The 25,325-nt window shown below is 42.6% G+C and overlaps 2 protein-coding genes across 2 annotated transcripts in view; one reads left to right on the top strand and one right to left on the bottom strand.

The window, feature by feature from the left end:
- The window catches only part of Efcab10 (EF-hand calcium binding domain 10), an 8,766-nt gene extending 5,741 nt beyond the window's left edge, over window positions 1-3,025 (top strand). Inside the window, exons 2-4 of the mRNA XM_003469853.5 lie at window positions 1,065-1,229; window positions 1,339-1,426; window positions 2,947-3,025. Of these exons, the coding sequence (XP_003469901.2) occupies window positions 1,065-1,229; window positions 1,339-1,426; window positions 2,947-2,983 (290 nt within the window). The 3' untranslated portion in view covers window positions 2,984-3,025. The remainder of the gene's footprint in view (window positions 1-1,064; window positions 1,230-1,338; window positions 1,427-2,946) is intronic.
- Window positions 2,643-25,325, bottom strand: Rint1 (RAD50 interactor 1). The gene is made up of 15 exons (XM_003469800.5): window positions 25,121-25,325; window positions 24,700-24,745; window positions 20,073-20,254; window positions 17,984-18,225; window positions 15,053-15,226; window positions 14,803-14,952; window positions 13,998-14,154; window positions 12,602-12,712; window positions 12,286-12,511; window positions 11,528-11,665; window positions 9,094-9,293; window positions 6,082-6,296; window positions 4,683-4,863; window positions 4,490-4,608; window positions 2,643-3,329 (listed from the first exon to the last, which is right to left on the bottom strand). The coding sequence occupies exons 1-15, from the start codon at window positions 25,160-25,162 to the stop codon at window positions 3,137-3,139; spliced, it is 2,376 nt and encodes a 791-aa protein (XP_003469848.1). The 5' UTR covers window positions 25,163-25,325; the 3' UTR covers window positions 2,643-3,136.

The following is a 25,325-nucleotide window of genomic DNA, read 5'->3' as shown; positions in this document are numbered from 1 at the left end:
AAGGGAATGCAGATGAAAACCATCATGAGAGACCTCATCCCATTTGTTAGAACAGCTGTTTTGAAAAGATGAGAAGCTGGGCATGGTGGCACATACCTGTAATCCCAGCACTCAGGAGGCTGAGACAGGAGGATTGCCTTGAGTTACAGGCTAACCTGCGTTATATAATGAGTTCAAGGCCAGTCTGAACTATCCTGATTTTTCATCTTTAAAACTGCTTAAATGAAAGAACCTTTTAATTCAAAATACTCGTTTTGTGTTGGACATGAACATTTATGCTGTATCTGTTCTTGTGATCGTATTTGCCCCTGCCCCGAGCTGACCAATGTCTTTTCTGTATCATGCTCTTCCTCTTTCTGGTTCTTAACTCTGCCTGAGAATTAGATCACCTGGGGAGTTTATTTGTTCGTTAAGGTCAGGTGCAAGCCAGCCCAGCCTTGGTGGTGCCCAGAGGGAGCGTGACTGATGCAGGATGGGTGAGGTAGGATTTCACACCCAGCCTAGGAACTTAGTGAGGCCCTGTCTCAAAATTTAAGGAAACAAGAAGGGCTAGAGCTGCAGGTCAGTGCAAAGGCCCTGGGTTCAGTTCCAGTAAAAAAGCAAAGCAAAACCTAAGGGCCAATTCTTGGGCTTTTGTATTCAATCACCTGAGATGGAGCACTTGCATATGTCATTATTTATATGTTCAATGCCTGATATTTCCTGCTGGGCTGTAAGTTTCATCAAAACCAGGCCTGTAACCCTAGTACTTAGTGCAGTGCCTTAAACAAGGTGTTTAATAATTATTAAATGACTACTTCCACCATATGGTGGTGCATGCCTGTAACCCCAGCACTTTTGGGAGGCTGAAACAGGCACGTTCAGGCTGGCCTTGAACTGACTATGTAGCCCAGCTGGCCTGGAACTCCAGACAATCCTCCTGCCTCAGGCCAGCCTGACTACATGGCGGAACCTTGTCTAAAAAAAAAAAAAAAAACCCAAAATCAACAACAATAAAATGACTGTTTCCATTTGGCATGTATTTTAATTTCATACCAGAAAGAGTTGGATCTCTTCTATTGCAGTAAAACCAAGAGAGTATTTAATCTCTCTACTGGAACGTCTGAGAATTGCGAAAGCCACTGGCGTTGCGTTCCCCTTCTTCGTGGACAGCTCTAACATCGTGGCTATGTTTGACATGATGGACCCCTCCGGCAGAGGCACCATAACCTTTGCGCAGTATAAAGAAGGTTGGTGTCTTCCATGGTTGGAGTCCTGGCTGAGGGTGCTCCGTGACTTTCTCCAGCTGAGAACAGTCCCCACTCTGTAAAGGTTCAGTTCTTATTCTAACTTCCACAGCTCTGAAGAACCTGGGTCTGTGTCCTGCGGATGAGGTCTTAAGTGATGATGGACACATAATAACCCTGGATAAGTTCCGGGATGAAGTGTAAGTCTGTCTTTTAATTGAGTATTGTAGAGACGCGCCATGCCCCTGAGTATTACTAATATCACTGATATCACTGGTTCCTAGCTTTGGAGAGAATCGTTTCATTCCTTGCAACTTTCAGCTACTCAAAAGCAAGGACAGGGAAGAGCGCCCCTCAGGGAGGGGGAGGGGGGAGGAGTTAGAAGTTTGTTCTTTTCTCAGTGGGAAACCCTGGGGAGGATGAGGCCAAGGCCCTGACCTGCTAGAACTCCTTGAAAAGCTGTGGACTCCACACATGGATGGGACAGTCTGTGTAAAAGACACGGTAATTGGGTGAGTTCGAGGCCAGGCTGGGCTACACAGGGAGTTCAAGGCCAGCTTAAACTACAGAGGGAGATTGTCTCAAACAAAACAAAACAAGTGATAGGATGGATCTCAAAAATATTTCTTCAGCAGTACTGCCAAGTACATGTTTATCAGTAGTAGAGGTTTTATGATGCCTGAAAATTTTAGATTTGATTTGTTGTTGTATTTATGTATTTTGAGACTAGGTCCTGCTCTGTAGCACAGGCTGGCCTCAAAATCATGGTGCTCCTCCTGTCTCAGCCTCCCAAGTCTGGGATTACAGGCTTGCACCACCACACCTGGCTGCAGTTTTAGGTTTGAGCTATTACAAAATTTAAAGCATCAACTAAATGCTAAATCAAGGGAAAAAATTCAAATAAAATTTGATAGTTGTAGAAAGCCTTGATTTAATTTAGCTCAGTTTGTTTGCATTTTACTCTCTGAGATTTCTTAATCAAGAAATCATTATATAATACAGCCCAAGGCCAGGCTGTCTTGGAAGAAAAAAAGAAAGTTAAGAGTTGTGTTTCATCATGGGGCTAGGTATTTAGCTCAGTGGCATAAGTGCCTGCCTTGCAAGTGTGCAGTTGTGAGTTTGATCCCTGGTACCGATAAAAAAGAAAAAGACAAAAAAAAGAGTTGCGTTTCATCAATAATTACATAAAAATTAAACAAAATGCTTAATTACAGTCCTTACGGGGGAAGCACAGTGCTGTGACCCCAAGTGTTTCATTCAGAGGGGAAAGACTCTCACTCTGAATACAACTAGTAGGTATTTTAAATGAAACAGCGCTAATGTAGAGGCCCAGCTTATCCACCCTTTCGTAATGTGTTTTCTCACAGAAAGACAGTGAACTCCTAATATGGATACAAGAACCTCTGCATTCTTAAGTAGTTTAGAATACTTTATTGGCTGTATTTGATTATCTGTAATAGACTTTCCCTTAATTAGCACAGGAGCCTAAAAGTTGAATATAATTTATCTTTGCTGTCACTGTGCAGTTCAGGTTGGCCTGAAGCTCACTTTGTAGCCCCGGCTGATCTTGAACTCGAAGCCTCCTGAGCGATGGGATTACAGGTGTGCACCACCACACCCAGCTGCTCTTGTATTTCTTTTCAATACACATATGCAGCATTATATTTGTAAATGGAATCTTGGTTTTCAGTTTCTGAGATTTGTTTTTTTATTTTCCTAGGAACGCAAGGACTTGGGAAATATGGAAGGCATTTTAGTAACACCATAAATCCAGGCTAATAAATGATTCTGTAAACTTCTCATGTGTCCGGTTTCATTAATTCATAACTTGGTCGTACAACTCGAAATCCCGCTGCCTTTCTGATGAAAAGAACAGAACAAAACCAAACCACCATCTTCTCAAAGACCTCTTATTTCCCTGGGTTAGGCCAGTTTGTCCTCAGGTTAAGTAAAATCTCAACATCTCGCTGAGCCAGTTTATAAATGCCAACTTCATTCAGGGCCGCCGTGGCAGGAGGCTGCCCCGACGCTGACTGCAGCACGTCCTTCAGAAGCAGCGCAGAGCCCACGTTCAAATTCAGAACAACGCAGGCTTCTTTCACACTGCGGGGAGAGGAAGAGGCGAGAGCTCTGTTAATCTGTCAAATCCACATCACACCAATTTCACCAGGAGAAATGAAATCGCTTCCCTGCACTGCTGGCTGCACATCATTTATAAGAACTATTTATGGACAGATTATTTGGCTCTTTTTTTTTTTTTTTTTTTTTTTTTTTGTCTTCTTGAGACAGGGTCTCGCTATGCAGTTCAGGCTGGCCTTGAGCTCACTTTGTAGCTCAGGCTGGTCTCGAACTCGCAACGATCCTCCTGCTTCAACCTCCCAAGTGCTGGAATTACAGGCATAAGCCACCACGCCTGGCTACTATTTGGCTCTTTAAAAAGGGTTATAATAATAGATCCCAGCACTCAGGAGGCTGAGGCAGGAGGATTGCTGCGAGTTCAAGGCCAGCCTGAACTGCATAGTGAGACCCTGTCTCAAAAAGACAAAAAGAAGTCACTGCTTTCAGTAGGTGCCCATTATTTCTCTAAACACAGTACTTGATACTGACAGTCGATGAAGTGTAGCTATGACTTTAGGGAGATTAAGATACGGGAAAAGAGAAAAAAGAACATTCAAGCAGCAGGAAGGCAGAATGCTAAAAGCAATTTAGAAACAGTCGTATCTTTCTGAAATAGGTGAACTTAAGCCTTTAATTATTAAAAATGTCTCATAATCTCACAAACTGCATAATGCAAATTTTAAATCAAATTCTGAAAATATTTCTAAGTTATTCTCTCATACACTTAAAATTATACTTAGAACCAAAGTCCATGTATCAAATGTGTAAGAAAACAAACTTTCTTCAGGTTTGGCCAATTATTAGGCACTAAATGTATGTGTTGTTTGTCACATTTATTGAATGGCAGGCTGCACTTGCTTTCATTTTCTCTCCCTGGTGGTTAAGCAAATAGGAGCATAAAACCAAAGGCCGGAAAACAGAGCCCATGCAGAATTCATACCCAGCTCTGTCCACTTTGAGGGCACGGTCACACCTTTCGTCTTAGTTGGTTTCCCTGGTCCCTGAACATGCAGGAGATGCACAGTGGGTGCTTTAAGGCTTTATTCAGCCCTACTCCCCCCAAACATCCACGGGACTCCGAGGCTGTCGAGGACCCGACCCCCTCACACTTTGATACATCCATCATTGTTGAACATTAAGCTTACTGTTTAAAATAGTTTTCTGGCCTCTTGCAGTAGTGAGAGAACAAGGGGAAAAGATTCCGAGTCATATCGAACTGCAGCTGGGCCGCTCCGCCTTCATTGAAGTGATTGGCCAGAATGACCTGAAACCCGGAGAGCGCGTGAGATGGGGGTGGGGTGGTTTTGCTCCGCCCCCCGCCCCCAGCCCGGCACTCACTTCCTGATAGATGTGCACATCCAGCTTCTCCACCAGCTGCTGCCAGAACATCTGAAACAAGGAGAAGCACAGCTGCTGCTCCAGCTGCAGCAGACGGTCCCGCAGTGTGAGCAGGAAAGGGCAGGCCGAGCTGGACAGGGACATCACCGCCTGCTCCGACTGCGAGGGCAGGGACAGCCACCTGAAAACAGACGTTCGTCGCTGCCATTGAAGCTTCAGCATCTTGTATTTTTAGGCTTTAACAAGTCCTTTTTGTTACATACCTGTAATCCCAGCACTCAGAAGGCTGAGGCAAGAGGCTCACTGTGAGTTCAAGGCCAGCCTGGGCAACAGTGAGACTCTTTTCCCAGAAAATTTTTTTTAAATCTTTTTTTTCTTTTTTTTTTTTTTTTTTGAGGCAGGGTCTCACTACGCAGTGCAGGCTGGCCTTGAGCTCACTTTGTAGCCCAGGCTGGTCTTGAACTTGCAATGATCTTCCTGCCTCAGCCTCCTGAGTGTAGGGATTACAGGTGTGAGCCACCACGCCCGGCTTAAAAATCATTTTAAACTGGCGGGAAGAAGAAGATTACAAATTCGAGTCCAGCATGGGGAACTCAGTGAGACCCTGTCTAAAAATAAAAAAGAACAGATAGGCAGCTCAATGGTATCCTTACTTGTCTAGCGTGTGCAAGGTCCTGGGTTCAAGCCCCATGGGAAAAACAAAATGCATGTTTTACTATACGATTTACATAAAATTAAAAGGTATTTTTAGCATTTACGACATCAGCTGATTTTATGCTCTAATTTTCACAAACACAACAGGGCCTACTAACACTTCCACACTGAGTACAATGGACATTCTTGGGGAGTTCTGGTACTGTGGTAAGCTGTGAGACACAAACAGGTCCAGGGAGCTTCAGGAGCACTTTATAAAATGAGTCATGGGCTGCGCATATGCTGGTGCTCTACATTTACAACAAGCTGAGGGCCAAATTATCAGTTTATTCTCACTAAGAACATCCATCCGAGGGCAGGCATGGGGGTGCACAGCTGTCACTCAGGCACTCGGGTAGCTGAAGCAGAAGGATCACTGTGGATTTGAAGCCAGCCTGGGCTACATTGTAAGTTCCAGGCCAGCCTGAACTACACAGTGAGACCCTGTCTCAAATAAGTAAATAAACATAATAATAAAAACAAATAAAACTTAGAAAGAAAGGCCTGGGGATGTAACTCAGTGGTAGTATATGTGAGGCCCTGAGTTCAATCCCAGGTTCTGGAGACCAAAAAAAGAAAAACAAAGCTAAAATTTGGAGTACAAAAGGCCAAGCCCCATTCTGTCTACACAACTTGGAAAACTGACTGCATGGACCACATTTCAACCCTGACTACACTGGCGTTAAGCTCCGGCTTAGAGAGATACCTTTCTTTCTTATACAGCTTTGCAGCGTCTTTAACTTCTCGGAAAGCGTGGTCTACTTGCCGGGCCAGCATGTCGTGCTTTAAGCGCTCTAAGAGGCTGACCATGTCGTCGAAGACGGAGCTCTCCATGGAGGCCAGCTGTCCCAGCTGCAGCTTGCTGAGCGTGTTACTCTCCGCCAGCACCTCCAGGGCTGCCTGCTGCAGCTGCAGGAAGAACTGACCGGAAACGTGTTCGGGTGGTTACTGACACAGCCTGTAGCGCTGTGAACTGCCATGAGCTCGCCCACTGTGGTGGACCGCTGATGGCTTCAGTACCTCTGTCACCAGTTTTAGAGCATTCCTATTACCACCAACCCCCTCACGCCCCAAACTCCCCCAGACTCAGTCTGCATCTGCTCCCCATGCTCCCACCATCTCGTGCACCCACTAATCCATCTTCCATCTCTGGCTCTGCCTATCCTGGGCATTTTGTGTGAGTGGAATTAGGTACTGGCTTCCCTCACTCAGCATGTTTCATGCGGTGACATGGATACATATGTATTTCATTTCTCTTTAATGCTGAAAAATATTCCATTCCAAGGCCCTACTGCTACATCAAGGGAGAATCACTGTCCTGTTAAGACCATGGAAGGACCACGTGCGCCTGAGGCTGGCCAGGGCAGTGTGCATGGTCTGCCAGGAATGCCCATCAGTGCGGCAGTGCCCAGTCTACTCAGTTCCCCACCCCACCGAGACGGAGGCCAGTTCGAAGGAGCTTTCTATCACCTCCACCTGAAAAGTCCCTAGCTCTGAATGATGGCTGGATGTTTCATGTTTGGTGTAATCTGATAACAGCTGAGAATCTGAAGTGAAAGGGAACTCTGCTTATTTTTCTTTTCTTCCTAATTATGTGATATAGAGTTTTTAATTTAAGAAAAATTTATTTATTTTTACAGTATTGGGAATTGAACCCTAGATCTTCAAACAAGCTACATCTAGCCCTTTCTACTTTTCTGTTTTGAGACAAGTCCTGCTGGAATTACAAGCATGCATCACTCTGCCTAGCTTTTCTTTTATTTTCTTTTTTTTTCCTGAACAGCCGCACTCTGTAATCCCAACTGGCTGTGAGCTCATTATATGTGGCCTGGGCTGGCCTCAAACCTGCCATCCTTCTGCCTCAGCCTCCCCAGTGCTGGATTAAAGGTGTGCATCACCATGCCTGGCAACTTTAATGATGTTCATTTAAAGTATTTGCAGGCTGAAGAACTGTGAAAATAATTAAAGGACTTCTGATGGTAAGATCACAACAGCACCAACAGAACTGAGCTAGGACACAGAATTCATTCCCAATTTGAAGAGTCAAGTCTGAAATTTGATTAGTTTTCTTTGTTGATAGAGGACCCAGACAATTCAACATCAGAGTTTAAGTTTTCTAAAGGCAGGTATAATGGCTGATTTTCATCTTTGTTAACAGATGATGGCACCAAGTAAAGCAGCTAATGATGTTCCACAAATACTTTCAATGAAACTAAAAGTCTGTCCCTGAATGAGTCTCTTATTAGATCATCTGGCATAAGAATCATAAGTGACATTTGTTTCATACTACTGAAAAAGCTTGGCCGTGTGGGGGCTGAAAGAATGAAGTTACTGAAATCTGAGACACTTCCTGTGATGTACAGAATGAATCCAGTATGCTGACTTAGCACACTCATCATTATTCTCTAGTATATTAATTTTATTAAATAAGCCTGGTAAGGATTTAGCTCGGTGGCGTAAGTGCCTGCCTGACAAGTGCAAGGTCATGAGTTCAATACCTAGTACCATTTAAAAAAATTTATAAAATAATTATTTTATCTTTCTTCCTCAGTAGAATGACATAACACACATGTCTTTCACTTAACATTTTTATAGAAAAACACTAAATCATAGCCAGTGCAGTGGCTCATGCTGTAATGCCAGCACTGAGGGAAACTGAGGCAGGAAGCTAACAGGTTCAAATCCTGCCTGGGCAACGGAGCAAAACCCTGCCTCAGAACCTAAAAAAGGCTGGGGAAGGAGCTCGATTCAAAGCTCCTGGGTGTGAGGAGCTGGTTACAGCCACATGGAGCACCATCTGCCTGTGTGTGTGACGAGCCAGGGGGACACTCAGGGCCCTGTGATAGGAGGCGACCACAGCATCACTGAGCCACACAGCCAGCCGCTATTCACGCAGCAACACTGCGAGTGGGACCCAGGGAGCACTGAGCTGGGTCTCCACCGTTCTTTTTCCTAATTAAAATCTGAGGCACGGTGTCCGGTGCTCCTCTTGCAGCCTCCCAAATAGTGGGAAAGGCAGACAGAAGCCACCAGGCTTGGTCGATAACTGGTCAGGTTTGAAGACATTCAACGGTTACCAAGTGCTAGGGCGGGCATGATGGCACACCTCTATAATCCTAGTGCTTGGCAGACTAAGGCAGGAGGATGGCTGCGGGTTCGAGACTAAACCATATAGTTTGTTCAAGGCCAGCCCTAATGATATAGTGAGGCCCTATCTCAAAAAACAAAAACAACCAAGAAAACAACAATGAAAAACACTTACCAAATGTTATTCTTTTATTTTCTAACTTAAGGTCATGGTTTTTTTGTTCTGTCTTGGTGGTGCTAGGGCCTCGAGCAGGCTAACCAAGTACTCTTATCACCGAGCTATTTGTATCCCTGCCTGTCCGATGATTAGATTCATTAAAATAACAGGATTAAAATGGGCATAGCAAGCACTGTGGGAGGCAGAGGCAGGAGAACTGTAAGTGTGAACCCAACCTGAACAATAGTGACTTAGTAGGACCCTGTCACAAAATTCAATCCCCAGCATCACTAGGTAAATAAATAAACATCACTATTATTTAACTCTTTGATGTTTGCCTGAGAAGAAGATGTTAGGTTTGGCATCACGGTGTAATGTATGTAATGACATACATTATTTTTTTGCAATAGAGCAAATGCTTCGAAAGGTTCCAGATCCCTGCCCTGCTCCTTACTGTTCAGGCACGAGACTCACCACGTTGTCGGCCCAGTCTGCAAGCACCACCAAGATGTAGTTCACAGCGTTGAGGATCGCGCAGTACCGGAAGCCCAGCGGAGCTCGGGTCTCCTCCTTCATCACCTGTGTTAGCCGGATCCTGAAGTCATCCACCAGGTCCTTCTGTAACTCCAGGAACTGCAGCTTCCGGGACGCCGCAGGGAGGTTTTTATACCTGTCTGGAGAAAGTGAACGCAACACCAGGCTTTTTGGTAGCATCTGTGACAGTTACAGGTTTCCCCAACTAATGTCTTACTGCTTTTGTCAAGAAAAATCAGCCCGCCATTTGAGAGTGACATTATTCTTAAGCTCTAGGGATACGAATTTCACAAGTCTATCAAAACTCTTCGAACAGTTTTTTTTTTTTTAAGAGCTGTGCAAAACAAAAACAAAAACAAAAACTTTGCATTTTACTATATGTAAATTATGCCTCAATTTTTTTAAATTAAAAAGGTATATGAGGACACTGTATGAGAAAATGACTGTTCTTGTAACAAGTAAATGGCATTTTTAAAATAAAGGAAATAGAAACTTGTACAGATTAAGTAAGCTACATATTTAAGGGTTAACAGGTAACATGATAAGATCTCTGAAACGTTCTTTAACATACTGCAGGGGAAGCAGGGCATGGTGGCTCATACCTGCAATCCCAGCACTCTTGGAAGATTGTAATTTGGAGCCCAGAATGGACAAAGTGGTTTAGCAAGACCCTATCTCGAAATAAAAAGTAAGTAAAAGGCTGGCTGTGTAATTCAGTGCAAAGGCCTCGGGTTCAAGTCTAATAGCAAACCCCCCCCCCAAAAAAAAATCTAAGGGAGAATATGCAACAGACAACAGATAATTGTTTGGAACTTGTTTGGTAATGGGAAACTGACAGTCTGTCATATTATCCTAAAGTTAGCCTGAAAATTTTTGTAATAAAAGCTTTTTACTCTACATGGATGAATGTAAAGAAATGATAAAAAATAAAGAAAATGCATGTTTAAAAATTTTTTTTTAAGTTTTTAAATTAGGCATGGTGGTCATGCCTAAAATTCCAGCACTCAGGAGACTGAGGAAGGAGGATTCCCATGAGTTCAAAGCCAGCCTGAACAACATAGCCAGACCCTGTCTCAAAAAAAAAAAAAGTTTAAAAAAACTTAAGTTTAAAGCTTTTGTGTTTTACAGTTTTCTTCCAGTTAAGAAGATGAAATTATTCACTGACTGGGCTAGAATGATACTTCTGGTTACCACGGTGCCCAGCAAGCAGACTGGCAGAGGGCGATGGGGACTAAGAGGGCCAAGGAGGGGGCAGTGAGGGCGATGGCAGCAGAGGACCAGCACTCAAGGGCCACTGGGTGCTGCACTCCCAACAAGCCCAGGGCACCAGGCCACCTCCAGCCAGAACAAATCTTGCATGGTCAAAAGAACCCTGTTACCACCACACTCTTTTAAGTCACTTTTTCTCTCTTCTGCAATCCTTGCAATCAAGATCCAGAAATATTAAAATTTAAATCTGAGACAGGTGAAGGCTTGTGTTACTCAGGAGGCTGAGACAGGAGGACTGCCTGTGCCCAGCACTGAAGGCTAGTCTGGACAACACAGCAGCCCCCCTGTCTCTTAAAAAAATTAACAAAATAAAATGTTGGTCAACTGCCATTTACTGAAGACCCTTGTAAAGCTGAATGGCAAAAACAAAGCAAAAAAGCACAACAAATAAAAGAAAAAGAACTCTACAAATAAATATGGCAAAAAAAACTTGAATGACAAGAGGGTTCAGGTAATCAAATGCTTATTGAATGGTTTTTATGCAACTATTCAGAAATTTTTCTCCTATATCCCAATGTTTAAGTTCTAATTTAAATTACTAAAAATCCAAATGAATAACATGCTAGAATTCTGCTAAAATAGAAGCTGAATTTGAAGACATTACAATAACTTTTGTAAATTACTAGGAAAAGTGAAACTGTCAGATTTTAAAACAAAGTCCTATCCTTCTTTCCCAGCCAGGGCTCACCATACTCCCCAGGCTGGTCTCCGGGCACCATCCTCCCTCCCCTCTGACCACCAGAGTAGCTAGGACTTCACTGCAGAGCCACCACACCTGATCAGAGGCAGATCAGTTTTATTTTTTATTTTCTGAGACAAGGTCTCACTGTGTAGTTCAGAGTTCGCTATGTAGCCCAGGTTGGCCTTGCACACACAGCAATCCTCCTGCCTCAGCCTACCAAGTGCTGGCATTATAAGCATACGTCATCATGCCTGGTCAAAGGTATATCCCGAGGGGCTGGGGATTTAGCTCAGCAGCATAAGCGCCTGCCTTGTAAGCGTGTGGTCGTGAGTTCAATCCCTGGTACCGGTAAAAATACAAAAATACAAAAAAAAAAAAAAGAAAAGAAAAAAAAAAAGTATATCCCGAATAACTGATAATTACCAGTTATAACCAAGAGTAGAGTCATAAAAGTTTCTGCACAGTCTGGAACTTTCATTTCATCCACATCACTGATATCCTTATATTGGGATACCCAGGCCACCTCTGAGGAAAGCATGGAGTCCATTTTCTGAAGAGCAACTGATATGAAGAAAAATGGGTGTCAATTACATATTTACAGTCATACCTAATTTTCAACTCACTGTTTTTCAGGAATAATGATTTTCTCTCTCTCTCTCTCTCTCTCTCCTTCTTTCTTTTCATAGTTCACACTGGCCTTGAACTTATGGTGATTCTCCTGCCTCAGTCTCCTAAGTGCTGGGATTACAGACATATACTACCATCCCACCTAGGAATAATGATTTTTTTCCTATAAAATCCACCATGTCCCAAAAGTTGTATTGTATTTAAAATGCTCTATTTTAGGATAAAAATCTTCAAAATAGTTATGCTGAATAACAAGCTACATTCAAAAAGATTCTACCAAGAGCAGAAATGCCACATGGTAGAATCTACAGAACAGCTGTACAGACTGCTAGCTTGAATATTCCACTATAGAAACATGTGGAATATAGTTCCAAGGAAAACTGAAGCTTCATGGAAAGAAAAGACAAGAAGATTCTCTCTAAAGGTAACTCTGTAAACCCAGATCAAGAAAAATCTAGATGGCTAGTTCCTACCCAGAACCGGAGAAGAAAAATACTAAACACTTCCGTACACAGAGACATCTCTCTGGCTGCGTGTGGCCACTGAGCACTTACATTTCCTCTCCACAGTTAACCAGCGCTGGAAGCAGCTTTCCTCGGATAGTATGTGCATGCAGCTGGCGAAAGTGCTGGGGTAGCCGTGTGCACTGTGGAGCTCCCTTTCAAACAGGAGAACCTCGTCCACCAGGTGACAGAAGAGATTGTCATCATACAGCAGACAAGGAATATCTGAAGCCAACTTCTCAAGAACCAGCATCATAAGGCCCCGAGAAAACTCAAGCTGAAGAAAGGCATAAATGTGAGGTACAGCGGTCATAAGGAGGTACAGCTCACAGGAAGACTCCCAAACACTCAGGTCTGAGCCCCTTACCCGCGCATTTACTGCAGAACCTGCTTTGTCTAATATTGGCTGAATCTTCTCATCCAGAAACTCAGTGTGGTTTCCAATCCACATGAGTACCTGAGCCAGGTACCACTCAGGCTAAGGAACAATGTAAGATGGTTTAAATTAGTTAGTGCAACTAGAAAATGACAGTCAAATATCTCTGTTTGATTATGAACACATGGTACCTAACAAAAGTTAGTTGAAAATTTATATGCAAGAGCCCAATTTCTACTCTGAACTTTAAACTCACGAAAGATTCAATAATCAGACACTTCCCAAACACTCACAACAAATACTGATAATGTGGCTAAGTCAATAAACTCATGAGTTGGGGCCAGGGATTTAGCTCAGTGGCATAAGTGCCTGACTGGCAAGTGTGAGGTTGTGAGTTCAATCCCTAGTAGCCTCCCCCAAATAAATAAATAAATAAACAAACTCATGAGTTTAAAATACCACTTTGGAGCTAAGGCTCAGTAGTAGACTGTTTGACTAGCATGCACAAGTTTAATCTCCATGAAATAAATGAAATAATCTTCATGAAATAAAATGAAAAAAGGTGTATATATTTAAAACCTAGCATTTTAAGCCAGGTGTGGTGGTGCACTCCTGTAATCCCAGCACTCAGGAGGTTGAGGCAGGAAGATCATTGCAAGTTCAAAACCAGCCTGGGCTATAGAGCGAGCTCTAGGACAACCTGACTACATAGCAAAACCTTGTCTCTTTTTTTTAGCTATACAAAACTTGATAGTAAACAAGACAGCACTCTATTTTTGGTAATTTCTATCATTATAATTTGATATTTTTCAGAAGTGAAGACAGATTTCAACAATATGCCCAGTACACAGTGGTATGGTCCCTCAGTTAAAACGTTGGTAGTAACTCCTTCAAAACTATTCACATCATTTATTCCATAATTTCTCTTGTATAGCTGTAAATCACTTCAGCATTAGCACCGCTATTCAAAAGTGGTAGCTCGCGCACAGTGGTCCACGCTGCTCATCCCGGCTACACGAGAAGCTAAGGTGGGATTGCACCTTCAATGCCAGCCTGGGCAACTTAGCAAGAATCTGTCTCAGAACTTTAAAAGAGCGAAAAAGGACTGAGAATATAGCTCAGTGGTAGAGCACTTGCCTAGCACATGTGATTCAATCCCTGGTATGGCCCTAGGAAAATCTCAGAAACTGGTCAGATGATATGCCTGCCACAGGGAACCCGATTTCCACACTGCCTCCACACAAGTCCCCAAAGGGAAATGTGGTTAGAGGCAGTTTTCGGTAGTCTTGAGGATCTGACGGGGGCCCATTCTATACTGAGCTATGGAGTGAGACCCTGTCTCAGGAAACCCAGAAAAGAAAAACGAAGACGAGCTAACAAAGCACACCTTGCTTATGACGTTAGTCTGTCGGCTGCCTCGGAAGTGGTACCGGAACCGCTTCTGGAGAGGAGTCAGCATGATCTGGATGGGCAGAGCGACAGGAGGGGACACGGGGAGGCAGTATTTCTCTGGGAGCTGTTTTGGCTCAGTGAGTAATTCATCTCTGACATAGTCAGGTCAAGAAGAAAGAATCTAAAGCGTCACGTGCATATAGCCACACAGGATGGATGGACACGCGATAAACTGTCCCAACAAATGTATCGGTACAAAAGGATGATACAAATATGTAATACGTTAAATACAAATTCAGTAAGTGAAAAACGTTATCAGAATTCATCTGCCAATCTTTCCTAAAATAAATAGTAGTATGGAAATAAATTCATATTACCATGTGATTAAGCTAATGCTTTCCTACTCAGTTTTCATCTCGTTTCTGCTCATTTATTCCACTATCCCAAAAGACCTATATAGATATAGTGTAAAGCTGGGTTAGTTGCATGGCTCAGAACTCTTCTTTTCCTTTCTTTTTTTGCTATTCTGACACAGGATCTCACTATGTAGTTTATGCTGGTCTTGAACTCACAGTGATCCTCCTGCCTCAGCCTCCCACCTGCTGGGGTGACAGGCGTGCACCTCTACACCCATCACATCTCAGAGCTTCCTAGGGCCCTCCAGCCTGCACGGTTCACTGTGTCACACACCAAGCCTAACCCAGGACTTCCGATTGGCTGCCTGGATGCTTTGAAAAAGTTTGATTTTCTGACTACAAATTCACCCTAAAAGAGGAAGTTTCCCACTCCAACAAAGATACGAGGTTTGTAGTTTCAGCAGCTGACAAAATAGCGTCTCCAGGTTGCCAAGGAGCTCGGGGCTGCTGGCAGGCCGGCTCCCGCCCGCAGCCTGGGACTGCGGAGGTGCGATGAATGGCCAGTGCAGCTGGGTTAGAATCTCCTCGAAATCGCTGGGACGGAAAAAAAACATGCATTTCAGAGCAGTGCCACCAGTGATTGCCAAACACCCACATGAAAGCAATGGCCAAGAAATATGGCTAAGTCCTCTACCTTGTAAGCTTGTCCTTAAGAATCTTGTGCCAGAACTTCACTGTGGCTCTCATGAAGCCGAGAAGATGTGTGCAGGAGGATTCCTGGAGCTTGATATCAAGCTGTGTCATGGCTACCAGGGTGGAGGCTGCCTCCGGCACATTGTTGGTCATCAGATACTGCTGAATATTATCACTGCAAAACAAAGTGAAGCCACTTCAGGGACAGCTGCTTCAAAACACTGCGATCCTGCTGCCTCAGACGCCTGGAATGCCGGGGTTATAGACAGGCACCACCATGCCTGACCTCCCTCCTCATGTTTTATGGACATGATTTTCAAGCTGAGAGTGGTGGTGTGTGCCAGGAACTCCAGCTATTCAAGAGGCTGAGGCAGGAGGATTAGGAGCTGGATAGCCTGGACAATTTAGTGAGACCCTGTCTCAAAATTTATAAAAGAACTGAGACATGCCTCAGTCACAGAGTTATATACAGGGCAAAATGAAGCATAATTCTAAGGTCGCTGTATTTTACCAGGCACCCAAGTCTCCCTGGGAGCCTAGAGTCTTCTAACTCTCAGCACCCTTTCACTAGCGAGACCCAAGTTTGGCACACCTTCCTCCACCAACTGATCCCAGCAGAACACATCCGTCCCTTGTCACATTCCCTCAGGTACCAGTCATGGCTTTTCATTTTTTTTTTTTTTTTTGTCTTTTTTCATTTTTATCGGTACCGGGGATCGAACTGACAACCGCCTGCTTGCAAGGCAGGTGCTTATGCCGCTGAGCTAAACCCCCAGCCCCCAGTCATGGCTTTTACAGAAGTCTCAATCCAAGGGTAGACAAGAGTAACGTCTGGTATGGTCAAGTACACTCAGCTTCAGATTTTACCTACTTTTCCCAGCAGAACTTGATTTCCCACTTCAAAGAAATATATTCAAACTAAGTGCTGCATTATATTAAAATAAAAACTACCATGTTCAATCAATCAATATGCAAGTGTTATAAGAAACTAAAATGTGCCAGTGGCCACAAAATAGAAAATACTTCTTTCTAGGATGATGCAGATCTCTGCACGTCACTGAAGCAGGAAGAACATTTCAAGCACAGAAAAAGCCAGACGATAGTGTTTACTCAGCGGTACTGCTGTACTGCAGCACGCACAGAATGGAGCCAACACAAACATGCTAGTTCTAGCAAGAAGAAATTACAGAGAGAGAGAAAGACGGCAAGAATGCTATAGAATGAAAAACAGGCCCTTAAAAGGAAATGTGGAAGGGGCTGGGGATTTAGGTCAGCGGCATAAGTGCCTGCCTTGCAAGCAGGCAGTTGTGAGTTCGATCCCTGGTACCGATAAAAAGGAAAAAGAAAAAAAAAAAAAAAAGAAAATTTGGAGATGAGGGAAAAAAACCAGAATCTCAAAAGAAAGCCATGTTATCACAAAAGATATAAGGGAAAGAATACATTGTTAAAGAGAAGTAACTGATACTTCATTATAAATTTACTTCTTATTTCTAATATGATTCCCGGGGCACATTTCTCTTATAAACAATTCAGGTATCAGAAAACACGATCCATAACCACAGTCCTGTTTTACTTCATCTATCACTGTGGCTACTATGAGAGGGAGTCCTTTAAACAACTTATTTTATTTATAAAGTTATTAAAATTACTTCTTACTGGTAATTTCATTCAGATGGACAAAAAAAAAGAAAGAAAAGAAATAAAAGTAAGGTTTAAAAATCCTTCACTGCAGGGCTGGGGATTTAGCTCAGTGGCATAAGCACTGCCTGCAAGCGTGAAGTCATCCGTTTGATCCCCAGTAGGAAAAGAAAAAATTCTTGCCAGGCGTGGTGGCTCACGCCTGAAATCCCTGCACTCGGGAGGCTGATGTGGGAGGATCATTGTGAGTTCCAGACCAGCCTGGGTTACAAAGTGAGCTCAAGGCCAGCCTGAACTGCATAGCGAGGCCCTGTCTCAAAAAAGACAAAAAAAATTCTTCACTGCAAACAATTTACACAAAGAATGAGAGGCTCTAAAAAGTTTACATTAATTTCTATAATCATTAGTAACACTATAATCTTAGGCTTATTTGTTTAAATGCAAAATCCCTCATATATACAAAACAGAGATTTTCATAACATACTGATATTTAAAATGCTTGACCAACTCAGGAAACAAGAACAGGACAAAGGGATACATAGCATATCCATATCATTAAATATGTTAACTACAATACATTTTAAAAAAGATACAAAGTTTCTTGGATGATTTTTCTATCTCATTCATGGCTACAGGCAGCTCTGCAGAAAGAATAGTTAAAACAAAGCAAAACAGGACAGAATGGTTTGGAGGCCCACGGGACACTATCAGTAAACAACTCATCTTTGCTGTTTAGGTGGAAACGTTACTTTGGCTTATTTGAAAGGCAACTGTAGATACTTATAATCAACCATCCATGAAGCATATTCAAAAAGAACCCCCCCACACACTCTGACAGGTAGTAGAGCTCTTGTTATTCATCTAAGAATACTGTGGAAGCTTTATTAGATGATTCCCACTAAAAAAATTCAAATTCTAGAGAAAGCAATGCATTTCATGTAGAGACATTCCCTAAAAATTACATAGGAATATCTATTACCACACTGAGGGCTTTTTTCATTAATTTGGCATTATAAATAATATTTTTACTATGTTCTTAGCACCATTCTAAGACTTAAAAATTTAACTTACTTAGATTACTTTCTTTCAAATGCAAATTAAACTCTCTGAAAAATTTATATTCATTCACAATAAAGGAAAAGAATCATTATCATAATGCTATTTTCATAACAACTGGTAAAATTACATTATTATAACCTTTAATTAACTCAATTATTTAATGGCAAGCATACACTCTGTAAGACAGAACCTCAAAAGAAAATAATAATTATGAGAACAAAGAGGCCCATTTTACCTTAGTTCTTCAATTTGTGAAATCCATTTAAGGTAGGCAAGATGCCGTTCGATCTCTTCGATTTGGCTAATCATGGCCCCAAGATCATCCATCCAGGGCTGCGCGGTCAGCAAGTGGCTACTAATGGAACTGAAGAGATGGCTTTCTTGCTCCAGAAACTGATTAAGAAATTGTTTTGATTCTTCTGCATTTTTTAAGGCACTTTGAATTCTTTTGGGAATTTCTGATGAAATGGTAAGTACCTAATTATCACCAAAAAAACAAACAAAACCTAGCAGCCATCCGATAAAATTTTCAGTCTTTTTTTTAATTAAAGTACATCATTCTAAGGACCAAGAGGAGGGAGAGAAAGCAAGGGGAAGGGGATGAAAAGGGAATGAGGATGTGTTATGTACACGTACTGATTCTCATGGTGCATGTGATCATTGTGTACTACAAACATGAACTGATACAAATAAAAAGCATTCCCTTCTAGATACATGTTTATTCTAACAGAAATAAAAACTATTAGAAACTTGAGGGCTGATGATATAACCCAGACCAGGGATATAGCTCCAGCCTAGCAAGTGCAAGGTCCTGAGTTCAATTTCTGGTACCAAGAAAAAAAAAAAAACTTCAAAATCACCGGGTATGATGGTACACTCCTGAAATTCCCTCAGGATGCTAAGGCAGGAGAATCGCCATGGAGCCCAAGACCAGCCTGGGCTGCGTGGTGAAGTCATGGTCAGCCTTAACTACATAGTGAGACCCTGTCTCAAAAATAAATAAATAAACATATACATACATACCAAAAATCCTTCAAAAACTTCAATCCTCAATACCAAAAAAGAAAAAAAAAAAAAGGAAAAATAATTTCAAAAGAAAGTTTTCATTGCTTTATCCTGCACCAATCAAACACTGCTCTCTGTGAAGCATATGTGCACACACATGTAAAGAAGAGCCGACCAACAAAGCCTCCAGCAGGCATCTGGGACCTGTCTATTGAGGCTCGGTTCTTTCACAGGGTCCAGCCAGAGACCACCTGCTTCACCTACTAAATATCTTCCTTTAAAAGTGAATGAAGAGGGGCTGGGGATTTAGCTCAGCGGCATAAGCGCCTGCCTTACAAGCAAGCAGTCGTGAGTTCCATCCCTGGTACCGATAAAAAGGAAAAAGGCAAAAAAAAAAAAAAAAAAAAAAAAGTGAATGAAGTAACGCCAAGCATGGTGGTACACACCTAGAATCCCAGCATTCAAGGAGGCTGAGGCAGGAAGAATACCAAAGAGCACAAATTGCCCATGGATAAGTTAGCAACTTAGCGAAATCCTATCTCAAAAACCAAACATTAGAAAAGGGGTGGGTAGGGAGCTCAGTGTAAAGACTCTCAACTGAGTCCACAGTATCTAAATAAATAAAGCAAAGCAAGCCTGGAGATTTGGCTCCGTAGCATAAGTGGCTGCCTGGCAAGAGTGAAGCCATGAGTTTGATCCCCAATACCAAAAAATAAATAAAGCAAGCAAGCAAGCACATTGTAGGGTTTTTTTGTTTTGTTTTTTTGCTCTTTTTGAGACAGGGTCTCGCTGTGCAGTTAAAACTGGCCTTAAGCTCACTTTGTAGCCCAGGCTGGTCTCGAACTTGCAACCATTCTCCTGCCTCAGCCTCCTGAATGCTAGGGCATGTGCCACCACACTCGATACACATTGTAGGTTCTTTTTTTTTTTTTTTGTCTTTTTCCTTTTTATCGGTACGGGGATCGAACTCACGACTGCTTGCTTGCAAGGCAGGCGCTTATGCCACTGAGCTAAATCCCCAGCCCCCACTCTTTTTTTTTCTTTAAATATCAGGATTGACAAACTGGAAATTTTATTTCCTTTTATTTTTGTGGTACTGGGAATTAAACTCACAACCTCATGCTTGCCAGGCAGGTTCTTAGGCTGCTAAGCTAAATCCCCAGCCCCATGATAGGTTCTTAAAGCCTATTATTAGAGTATTAAATGATTAGACCATTCCTCACAACCCAGATCTTTAAAATTCTACACCTATGTAATAGGAATTATTTATATTTCACCACTTATAATACTATTGATATTATTCCAGTGAGTTTTCTTACCTGCTCTTCTAACTTTACTTTACTTTCTGTCATTTGTTCTATGAGTTCACTGAGTTTCTTTAAGGATTTTAAGTCATTTCCAACTTCCTTTTCTATGAATGCAGACACATAAGAAGGAAGGTCATCATCTGTACCTTCGCTGACCTGTTCACATCCAACAGGAGCTGCGACATTTATGTCACCTAAAATTAAAAAACAGCAGCTACTCAACACTGTTAAGTACTACGGAGTTCAAGGAAATAATAAAAGATATACAAGGCAGTCTGTCTAGCTTTAAAAGCTTATAATTTTAAAAACACTCTATGTGTATAAACATATATCTTTATATAACATATAGCTATGTAATCCCCAAATGAAAAGATGTATAACAGTCCACCAGCCAAGTACCAGAAAATGCTCAGAATCTTAGAAAATTTGGAGCCAAGGAAAAACCCCTAAAGTCTGTCCGGGTAACCAGAGGATTTGATAGACATTAATGTGACAGTGCATAATTCCTTTCCAAATTTTGTAAGGAAACAGTGGCAAAATCTACAACATCTTGAATCTCTCGATGAGGAGAAAAAAAAAAATCTACAACACCAAAGGAGTTATCCAGCTGTAAAATGTTTTTTTTTTTTTTTTTAAACAGTACTGAAATATTTGAAGTGTACAGAGAAGGTGTGGAAAGGTGGCTAAGGAGCACAGCAGCTCTCGGGCTGCGTGTAGCTCAGGGTAGAGCGTTTGTCTGGTATGTGCAAAATCCAGAGTTCGATCCAAGAAATGAGTTTTAAAAGTTTCAAGTATCACATAGAAACACGTCCTTATCGGGGACAGAAAAAAAAAAAGAACATATGAAACAAAATATAAATTACTAGGAGAAATCCAAATGGCTGATGTGACCACTTCACTGGACAAAGTGAGAGTCTTTCCAATGCAAACCAACCACTGACTCTGTTTCATAGTGGACTTATAAATGTGGCAAAAACAGATGATTTGGAACCCTGAAGTCATTGAGAAGATCACCAGCAAAGGTAACATTTTCTGAAAAATGGCTAGTGAAAGCAGGAACCTGTGTGGCTTTGATTTCATCCCAGATAGCACAGGAATTCCCTGGAGCGCTTTTATGCTTGAAAATTGATCATTTCCTATGTTTGACAAATGAGTTTTTTCACTGTCTCCCTTCTTCCCACTCTCTGGGAAGGTTATGCTACAAATAATTTTTTTTTTTTGGTACCAGGAATTGAACTCACAACCTTCCACTTCCCAAACAGGTGCTTGTGCCATTGAGCTAAATCCCCAGCCCAAGACATATTTAAGTTATAGAAATCTTTGTGCAGTGGAACAAGAACCAAATATAGAAAAAAAAAATTTAACTTTTGTCTAAACAAAATACTTAACAAATTTTTAATAAGTACAAAATCCACTTCAAAGGCAATTAAATGATTTTCTACTTTGCTATAAACTTGGGGCCCATTAGCACTTTTCTTCTGCAGCAATCTCTAGCTGCCTGCTGTGCCTGACTTCAGAGAAGCCTGGAGAGTCACGGCAGCGTCTCCCCCAGGAGGGGTGACAGCACCCACTGTTGGCTACTGTATCTTCTTCCCACTGTATCCCATGTGCTGAGATCATGTTTTTCTCTGAAGTCTCTCTTTCCATGCATAAACTAGCTGCTTTGGGGCGAGGGGGAGAGGGAGTTGGAGATTGAACCCTAGGTCTCGCACAGGCATGAGCTCTGCCACTGAGCTACATCTCCACCCTTTTTGAGACAGAGTCTCCCTAAGTCCCTAAATTGCCTGGGATGCAACCTGCAATGCTCGTCTCAGCCTCACAGAGTACTGGGGTTACAGGCACACACCACTGTGCCTGGCTTCCTCTTTTGGTCATTCATGGTTTTCTCTGGCCTGTGCAAGTTTAGGAAATCTCAAGTTTGGTCAAACTTCACATAATGGTAGCTCTGTTTGACTGTAACGTTATTAAACATGCACAATTCTACTTCTTTCACAGCTTGAATTATTCCACATGTAGAGACTAATATCCCTGGACTTGAGCAATTCCTAAGTATTAAGAAAAAAAGTATTGGGGTTGGGGATTTAGCTCAGCAGCATAAGCGCTTGCCTTGCAAGTGTGTGGTCGTGAGTTCAATCCCTGGTACCGATAAAAAAGAAAAAGACAAAAAAAAAAAAAAAAAAGTATGCATGAGGGGTAGAGCTGGGGGAACAGTGCAGACTCCTGGGGGAGCAACACTGGCTAGAATGCACCTCGGCTCTTCCCTGGAGCTGTAACCTGTAAAACCTGGCCCTTTACCAAGAATGCAATTTGAAGAAAACAGCAGTGAAAGGCGAGAGGACAAATTCAGCCTTACTAAAAAGTGTCACTTTGAGTAAAATTAAAATGTTTATATCTGAGATATGCCTAAATGCAAAATGTGTATCATACAGTTCAAACACACATGTAATGAGTAATAGAATATCAATGTGTTTGGTACTATGTTCCTTCTTCTCCTTTCTCTCTACCTTGAAAACCAAATTTTCCCTTGTTTCATTTGACCTTTTTTTTGGTACCGGGGATCGAACTCATGACCTTGCACTTGCCAGCCAGGTACTTGCACCACTGAGCTAAATTTCCAGTCCATTTTATTTAACTTAAAAGAATTAAAGGATTTAGCCAGAAGCTGGGTGTGCTGGTACCTATAGTCCCAGCACTAGGGAGATTGAGGCCAGGGGACTACATAGTGAGTTCAAGGCCAGCCTGAGCTACTTACTAAGACTGTGTTGAAAGAAAGAAAGAAAGAAAGAAAGAAAGAAAGAAAGAAAGAAAGAAAGAAACTGAGCCCACCATGGTGGTACACGCCTATAATTGAGCACTTTGGGAGGCTAAGGCAGGAATATCCAACACTCAAGCCCATCCTAGGCAAATTAGTATCTTAGGGAGGCCAGATCCTAGAATAAAAAATTAAAAAAGACTAGAGATGTAGTTCATTATGAAGGCCCTGGGTTCAATCCCCAGTACCAAAATAAATGAATAAATAAAATAAAAAATTGTTCACAGGCTATGAGAACCAGGAGCCCACTGGTGCATAAAAGCAAAACAATCCTAATACTATGGCTCAACTCCCAAACTGTAACATCTGCCCCAACCTACACATAAAGTCATGTTTCCTGGGTCTCACTCCAACACTCTTCATTTTATTCTTTCAATATGAACAGGATTGGCTTGTTTGCATTCAAGCTTTATTAATATAAAACAATATACAGCTTTATTTATTAATCATTGTACATATCATCCATCCATTATTATGTGCTACACTCACAATACTCTTTTATTTCTATAAATGAGATGTGTATCTGCAGAAAAATGAAGGCAGGAAATGCTTTATGAATGAATGCAAAAGTTGGGATATCTTAAGAGAGTTGATTCTAACTTCAGTTTTAAAAATACACTTTAGAGCCATAGTGGTGTACACCTATATAGTCCTACCACTTGGGAAGGTGAAGCAGGAGCATTACTCTGAGTTTGAGGCCAGTCTAGGATATGCAGTGAATCTAAACTACACAGCTAGACCTTGTCTCAAAAACTAAAATAATAATATACCCTAGACATGTAACTGTGTCAATATGACACAGTATGTGCTTAAATGATTCTTGACAGTGACACATTGATGACTTGGGAAGTTTTTGTATCTCTCTTTTTTGACTTTTTGTGAAGAGTACTTCTAACTACAAAGCAGGTACCTGAGCCACTAGAAGAGGACAGAGTTCCTGGCATGAGATGCACATCCATCATTTTACCTAAATGATCAATGCGTGCCAGGCCTCTAAGGTATCTGAGTGGGCTGACGGTGGGGAAGGGACAGGTTTACTGAAAGCTGGGAGTTCTCACAAATCCCTGAAGGCAAAGGAGCTGAGCTCTGGTAGCCACAACTGTCAAGTGCTGTGGACTTTTGTGGAGCCAATGTTAAGGCCAGATGGTAATGTGCTGAGTCTTTATCTTGCCAGTAGGACTCAATCACAGACTGCTGGCGGTGGACAGAAGAACCCAGCTCACCCTCAGAGAAAAACTGTTACGTGTTTTCCCCTAGCTCTCAAAAATTTCATTTCAAAAAGCTCCGGGAGTCTTTGATTTCCAATAACCTGCCATACTTAACCCATTAAAATAAAAAGATAAATGTGCACATTCCTGACACATGCTCCTGATCTAGGTAGGAAGCAAAGGTACTGATCTATCTCCCTTTCCTGTCCAGGAGGTTAAAAAAAAAAAAGTACAACTAAACAATTCCTGTATTTGGTTCCTCTGAGTCATAAGCCTCTCCATATTCTCATGCTTAAGAAGCATATGCTTCACTGGAACAGCAAGCAGGTTCCAGTTACCTCCAGTGGGATGGGCAGACATCCAGGGCGGCCACACCAGTGTCTGCCCTCAGCAGGGTTGGGATGTGCTTTTCTCCAAAGCATCTCACATATTCCAATCTCAGAAAGACAAAAATGCATCTATTATGAGAATCAATATTTATTACTATATAAGCATATTGTACAGGAAAAAAGGTATTTCAACTAAAAGATGACAGGACTGTGAACCCTTGTTGTGGACCCTGGAGGGTCTTGGGAGGGATGGCTGCGTGAAAGAGATAAGGTGTTTGGAACCTGCTTACTTTTCTCTTCCATGCTCCTCCTTTCGTCACCACTCTCCGAGCAGCACTGGAAGGAAAACAGTGTGACAATCAAATTAAGATTCAAGTCCTAGGTGGAACTCACCTCGGGCTTCCAACGGCACCTGTTCTTGAGAGGCCAGGGCTGACCGATGCAAGTTCCAACCAGAGCCACCTCCGTAACACCCGAGTTACCTTGCCCGGCCACCAAGGCCACCTCCCTAGGGACATCTGTCACCTTCCCGGGGCACTTCCCCGGGCTACTTCCCCTGGGGGTGGTCTGGCCACGACCTCTATCTCGGGCTATGGGAACTATCCTCCCAATCTCAGAGTCACCTCTCCAGGATCACTTCCCACGGGAGCTCTGTGTCACCTCACTGAACCACTGTTGTCCCCTCTCCCCAGATCGCCAGAGTCGCCTCACCGGGGCTGCCGGAGCCTCGTCGATCCCGCCGGCCAGGAGCATCACGGCTCCGAGCGAGTTCCCGACGCCACGCGCAGCCAGTGGGGTTTGCGGGGTCCGGCTCCACCGGGCGACGCGAGGCGGCGTGGCTCTGAGGCCGTAGAGCCGGGAGCCACCTCGACTTCCTCCAGCGGTCTCCGGTTCCTCCCTCTCCTCCCAGAGCGGC

Source organism: Cavia porcellus, unplaced genomic scaffold, assembly GCF_034190915.1.
Source record: "Cavia porcellus strain 051 isolate PalLab524CR breed Dunkin Hartley unplaced genomic scaffold, mCavPor4.1 scaffold_2, whole genome shotgun sequence".
Taxonomy (NCBI): Eukaryota; Metazoa; Chordata; class Mammalia; order Rodentia; family Caviidae; genus Cavia; species Cavia porcellus.
Note: the sequence above shows the minus strand (reverse complement) of the source record. Positions and strands in the feature narration are given on the sequence as shown.

What these genes read in the sequence shown, in the direction of transcription:
- Rint1 (XM_003469800.5), bottom strand. Translation starts at nt 25,162, where the DNA reads ATGCTCCTGGCCGGCGGGATCGACGAGGCTCCGGCAGCCCCG. An exon ending in TCACAAATTGAAGAACTAAG is followed by an intron (nt 15,227 to 17,983) that starts GTAAAATGGGCC and finishes TTTGTTTTGCAG; the next exon opens with TGATAATATTCAGCAGTATC. An exon ending in CCAGAAAACTATTTTAAACA is followed by an intron (nt 3,330 to 4,489) that starts GTAAGCTTAATG and finishes CTCTCCCCGCAG; the next exon opens with TGTGAAAGAAGCCTGCGTTG.